This window comes from Teleopsis dalmanni, chromosome 2 (genome assembly GCF_002237135.1).
Source record: "Teleopsis dalmanni isolate 2A chromosome 2, ASM223713v2, whole genome shotgun sequence".
In the NCBI taxonomy this organism is placed as follows: domain Eukaryota; kingdom Metazoa; phylum Arthropoda; class Insecta; order Diptera; family Diopsidae; genus Teleopsis; species Teleopsis dalmanni.
In genome coordinates, this window is record NC_051847.1 from 103,415,271 (window position 1) to 103,421,358 (window position 6,088).

General features: G+C 30.9%; 1 protein-coding gene across 1 annotated transcript; it reads right to left on the minus strand.

Moving 5' to 3' along the window:
* Nucleotides 1–3,034: 3,034 nt before the first annotated feature.
* LOC119685338 lies at nucleotides 3,035–5,305 on the minus strand. Its single transcript, XM_038099591.1, has 5 exons — nucleotides 4,405–5,305; nucleotides 4,100–4,326; nucleotides 3,916–4,000; nucleotides 3,599–3,676; nucleotides 3,035–3,529 (listed from the first exon to the last, which is right to left on the minus strand). The coding sequence occupies exons 1-5, from the start codon at nucleotides 5,290–5,292 to the stop codon at nucleotides 3,494–3,496; spliced, it is 1,314 nt and encodes a 437-aa protein (XP_037955519.1). The 5' UTR covers nucleotides 5,293–5,305; the 3' UTR covers nucleotides 3,035–3,493.
* Nucleotides 5,306–6,088: the final 783 nt, after the last annotated feature.

Sequence of the window (6,088 nt, forward strand, 5' to 3'; positions counted from 1 at the left end):
TTATGACTTCAATTTATAAGAAAGGTATTCCCTTGTCGAAATAAGATCTCAATTTAATTTCATTTAATTAATAATAGTCTATAGTGTACGTAGTTTCTAAGAATAAAACGAAAAGATGCATTATATTTAGTTTCTGATAACTAGAAATGGTGCTTAAACAAAATTTAGGTATCTAAAATGATGAAATTTTATGCAAAAAGATATAACTATAAGCTTTCAAATTCTTATTGGCAAATTTGAATTCTCTGAGAATAGAAGGGTGGGTTTGTTCGCAAGTCGAACACATAAACACGCCTTACGCAATCTTTCTTGACTGTGATTGGCCGAGGCCTTCTGTATCATTAGAGTGTGTAAGTGTTTTGTATCCAAAATACAGTTCCAGAATTAAAATATTAAGCAGTCTTTCATATTTTATGCATACTAATTGCTCTGCATTATATAATTATTATTATACAATAATATTCAATATTTCATTACAATATGAAATCACTCGTATATACATACGTGCAAATCGGTCTATTTGTCAAAAAATCAAGTAATATTTTTGTACACCGAATTTATTCACTCATCCAGTAAGCGTAAAAGTATTTTTTTTTTATTAAGGTCTGCGATATTTAGAATTATTTTTGCTTTTAAATAAAATAATTTAAATAAAAAATTATTATAAATCATATACTACAGACATCAAGTCACCCGTACATGTATATATATGTGTACGTGTGTTTATATATTTATATTACTTATATATACAAATGTATCTTTAAAGAGTCACCATAAAAAATAACTATTTTACGTACTGTAATTAGTTGTCCGACCAAACTGTAACTCTCGCTTGCTAACAAACACTGAAAGGACAAAACTATATGCGGCTAGTATGTCACTTTAGAAAAAAAGTATATCCTCTCTGCACCTGTGCTGTGGTCAGTATGGCAGGTTGGTGAGAATGTTTACACATTCTCTATGCATGAGTTGCTGACCTTCTGCCAACAATATTTGGTGCACGTCCTAATAGTTTACTTATACACGCAGTTGGGTAGTAAATTTACATTGCAAAAATTATTTCTTGTTTATTTGTAACTGATTACTAATATAGGTATATCTTCTACTGCTGGATGGATGATCGTGTTACTTTAGTTTTACACTGATTCTTATTTCAGCATAACATATTCATTTTTAAACTCTTTTATATCCTTCCAGCGAAGTTAGTGAACTCAACTGTTTCACTGAGGGCAAACATAACGACTTTGGTTCCCACATTCTATGGCACAGAATTTATTCTCCGAATTATTGACTACAACCCCTAATGCTATTCAAAAATGAACTAGTAGCAGACTAGTTGAAAGAACTAATATGTGTGCACTCATGCAAATATGTTTAAATATGCACTGGTTATATATGAAACAATTACTACTGGACACTGAACACCTGAACTTTTGTTTACATATAGTAAGTTTCCATTCCATGGTATTAACCATGCTTTTGTATTGCGGACTATTGGAAATTACCCTTATTCACGGAGAATAGATACGTTTACAAGATTATTGATTTTGATTCGACGATTGCAACAAGTTTACAAATCCACAACATTTTTTAAAAAGTTTATGATTAGTAAATTTTCGGTGATGCGAGAGGACTCCAAGACTTGCTAGAATACGTTACACACTTCGTTTCTGAATCAAACTGAAACAATCAAGCTCCATCGATTAGTAAAAATCCATTTCTTTGGTATAAAATAATAATTATTTGATAGTCAAAGCTAAATTAATTAAATATACTTATAATTGGTGAAAGTATTGTATAAAATTTTCTTGAGCCTCGTGCATTCGCTTTATTTATATATGTTTTATTGATTATCGATTAATGGTATACAGACATAGATAACTTGCCAACATCAGGTATATCTGTTAATTATTACAGTATTATTAATTTGAATTAATAATACATCTATATATACATATATATATAAAAAAATTTTAAAAATATTGTAATAAATTCGTATTCATAAATATCAATAAAAAAAGGCTTTTAAATTTTAAATAACGTAGATAACTTTTATTGCAGTTGCTTTTTTTTAACAATACTCTCTATGTTCTGCGTGTTAGTAGAGAATGCGGCACTGGAAATATATGAACTTAAGTTATAAACACCGGTAGCGCTTCACAGAGACTATAACAACACATCAGACACCTTTAATGGAGTAGTAACATTTGCAGTAGATGCGACCAGAGCAGGTAATACCGACGTATAATACAAGAGCTAAAATTTTAAAGAATAATGAACTGATAATACTATTATCTAGTCTGCCTACCAGGGTTGCAAGGGGCAGAAGTGTGTGCTGCAATGCGGGAGTGATGCAAATACATAGCCTAGCCTCGCCTCAGCCAGGCGATTCTCGCATACTAGGCTCTGACGACCGAGCACAAGCGGTATAATCTGGAAACACCTAGCAGAGGGGAAACTTTCTGGCTATCAAACACCAATTTTATCCCCAGATTTGCAGGGGATCTGGTCCTCCAGGTTGGGGGTTGAAAAAACATCCGCTACGCAAGCTTGCTTAAAAAAGAAGGAGACCAAGGTTTACACTGGACTGTAGTGCCAAATAAGAAGAAGTGTACCTACTTTTGCATAGATGAATAGAGAGTAGATGGTAATTGGATAAACATATGGCAATACTTTAATATGGCACGAGTGGCACTTAGCGTATAAAAAAAAGAGTATTTGGATGTAATGTTAATAATATGTATGTATTTATTTTCTGTACAAATGCTTGTCTGGTCGCAGTAACAAAACCGAAACTTAATTTTAAAAACTATTTAATAATATAAGGTAACTTATAGCAAAATAAAAGTAACATGTAATTGGCACAATATAAACAGTAATTAAAAGTTAAAAATGTATTCATTTACATTTGCCTAAAATTTGTACAAATAAATAATTTTTAAATGCATTAATGTTAAATTACATAATTAAACTTGTATGAAAGTACAAATATAAAAGTTATAAGATATGCTTAATCACATTTTTTTAGCCCTTATAAAAATAAGCTTTAATTAACCCATATCCGCCCAAAGTTCGATTAATCGAACAGCAAATTTTACCCCTTTTCATAGAGTTTTTGTTTATATTAGAAAGACTATAGAATTTATATATGTTATTACTTTGAATGTATGAAGCTTAAGCTTTACAAAAATATTTGTGACTTCACTCTACACTCCCCACCCTCTTACTAATAAAGCTTTAAATATGAAACATTTTGACCAAAAATTCCAAAAAAAATCCTTGGGCGGAGATGAATTTATAAATAATATTTGCAGATCAAATCTCTTAATTATAAGAATAATGTGAGATTTAAGCATTATATTTTAGTGCATCATTTTTGCATCGATGAAAATTTTGAGAAACGTTATGATTGTCACTCTTTTGATGAAAGATTTTAGTTTTAATTCAATTGTAACTTCTAAGGCGTCACATCATCCAGTACCCCACATCGTCCCTAAAATGATTCGTGACCAGATATTTCACTTTCTTGCTGAAAAACACAATCAAGAACACAAAGATTATTCAAAATAAATGTTTGCATAGAAATTTTTAGTCTTACAATATCTAACTTGTAAAGGTGAGTATGGGGTAATAGAAATGTTGATCCAACGTCTCGCTCAGCCATGGTATTCGCCTCCTAAAAAATAAAAACATATTGTCAACTACACTATGCACTTCTGATTTACAAATTATGATTGAAGCTAATAAGTATTTTAAAAATCTTATAGCCTTAAAACTTAATTGTAACTAATGGACGACGTGGTTTTATATGATTTTAGACAATAAATCCAATAAGGTGTGTCTTCTTAATTACTTAAACGAAGTGACTGATTACATATATAGAAAGTAAATATAACAATTCTACTATGAACTTACATCAAGTGTTTCATTTTCAAAATTATGTATTAATCTGTTATATCCCTGCACTATAGTTTCATTAAAAGACCTTACTTCTGTGGACCTATTTAAAGAAAAAAAATTAAGACATATTTTTATTTTTAAAAAAAAATGCAACTGAATTTTCAATTGGTGCCGTAGTTACAAAAACCTTTTTACTTACTCTGATTGTTTAGAAAAATAATTTTGATGTTCAGCATTGAAGTACATTTGTGCATTAGAAATATCATCCATTCCGTCATTTTTATCAGAACTAGAGTTGTTCAAATTATGACCGACAACCGCAGATACTTCAAAACCCGCGGAGACTAGAGCTCCGTGATTATCAGCTGCAATGAAGTTGTTTTTTGAAGATCCAGTACTCAATTTCATTTTTTTTTCGCTTGAAAACTAAAAATTAAAAAAATTAATTCAGAAATAATATCGATGCATTGAGATATATGTAAGGAGGTTCTACAAATAATTCACCTTTTGTCCATTCGAAAGTTTTGAGATATTAATTTTCATATCATTTTTTCTTATATTTGGTTGATGGAATAAAAACTGGCCTTGCGGTTTTGTTGAGGAATAATATTTTGCACGCGGAATCATGACTGTTAATGATCGATCAGTTTGATCTGAAAAACATTCCTCCATATTTGATATTGATTGGCCGTTACTGATAAATTCTGGCGTTCTATCAAGCGAATTAGAGGTAAGGATCTCATAAGGAATGGGTGGGTCGTGTTGTTTATATTTAACAGTAAATTTCTTTGGTTTGTTGGAATATTTTTCAACATGTGTTGAATCACTTCGCAAAACATAAGGCAAAGAGCAATGACTTCTCTCGCTACTAGTGTCTTTAATTATTGCACAATTTCCACTGAAACTGCTCCCATCGTGCATGTAAGAGCCACTGAATAAGCGTGGACCACCTGCCGTTTGAGCTATTCCACAGCCTTGACTAATACACCTGAACATAGTTTTAGCACGTGCATGCTTGGAGCATGCAACATGCAAAACGCAGAATAGAAAGAGTACAAAAAGCACAGCACCAATAGCACTAAGACTTATAAGTACAATTTTCAAATTAAGTTGGCATGTAGTACCCGCATACCAAATAAAACACTCGCAAGCCATACTATCTGGTATCCAGTGTTGATTTTTAAGTAGCTCTCCCGCTGAAGTTGTTACTGTTGAGTTGACACATATTCCATTATAGTGACATTTGTTGCAACCAATTATTTCGGGCGAGCATTTACGACCAGGAAAAATATTATTTTCTGAAAGATCAGAGTATCCTTCTCGACAGCTACATGTATAGGTTCCCTTCAAATTGAAACAACGAGCGTTGGATGAGCAATCATGGAATTTCATATCAGTACATTCATCAAAGTCTATTGAAATAATAATAAGTGTAAGTAATAATGATTGTTAATACCCAATACAAGTAGATTCGTTACAGATACGGCTTTTAAATCACGGTTAAAAACGCAGGAGATCGAAAAAAAAATATACTCACCAACAACAGTTAATAATTCCAAATCCTTATTGGTGGTATAAAAATCTGTGCCAGCAATGCTATAATTGTTGAAACGTAGTTGCTTTCTTAATTCTTCTTCTAAACGATTTTCATCAGTATTTTCGGATAGCTGTAAAAAAAAAATAATAAATTTAACGAATGAAAAGTTCAGTGATTACAGTGGACGAATTTATATTTTATAGAATCCACAAAATTTAATGTTATTAATAAAATATAAAAATATATAAGAATCCTACATCATATATTTGTGGATTGTAAAATATAACGAATACAAGAACAATTCTGAGTAAGACCCGAAGTTTCCGCAGAAAATAAAAATTAAGAATGAGAAAACTAGAGTCCTATTTATTACTATAGTATCATGAGGAACTCGTTTGTCGCTAATGGTGATATGGTGGTACTCAATATTGATGTTGGTAAAGTTAATAAATACCAATTTACTGCTATTTAGTCTGTTCCTACGTCATTATGAAATTCATTCCATAATTGAAGTTCATATTATGCTGATATATTTTCTATATTCATATTGAATATTATATTTATCTGTAATAGCTTTTATTATACTTTTTTACAGAACCCCAGATTTAATTTTGTGAATATTGAAACATTAATTTCCTTTTCTCACTACAA

Excerpts from the sequence above, each read along its gene's own strand:
- LOC119685338 (XM_038099591.1), bottom strand. The coding sequence starts at position 5,292 with ATGAAATTCCATGATTGCTCATCCAACGCTCGTTGTTTCAATTTGAAG. Across the intron at positions 4,327-4,404 it reads AACTTTCGAATGGACAAAAG|TTTTCAAGCGAAAAAAAAAT; the intron begins GTGAATTATTTG and ends TTTAATTTTTAG. Across the intron at positions 3,530-3,598 it reads ACCTTTACAAGTTAGATATT|CAAGAAAGTGAAATATCTGG; the intron begins GTAAGACTAAAA and ends TGTGTTTTTCAG.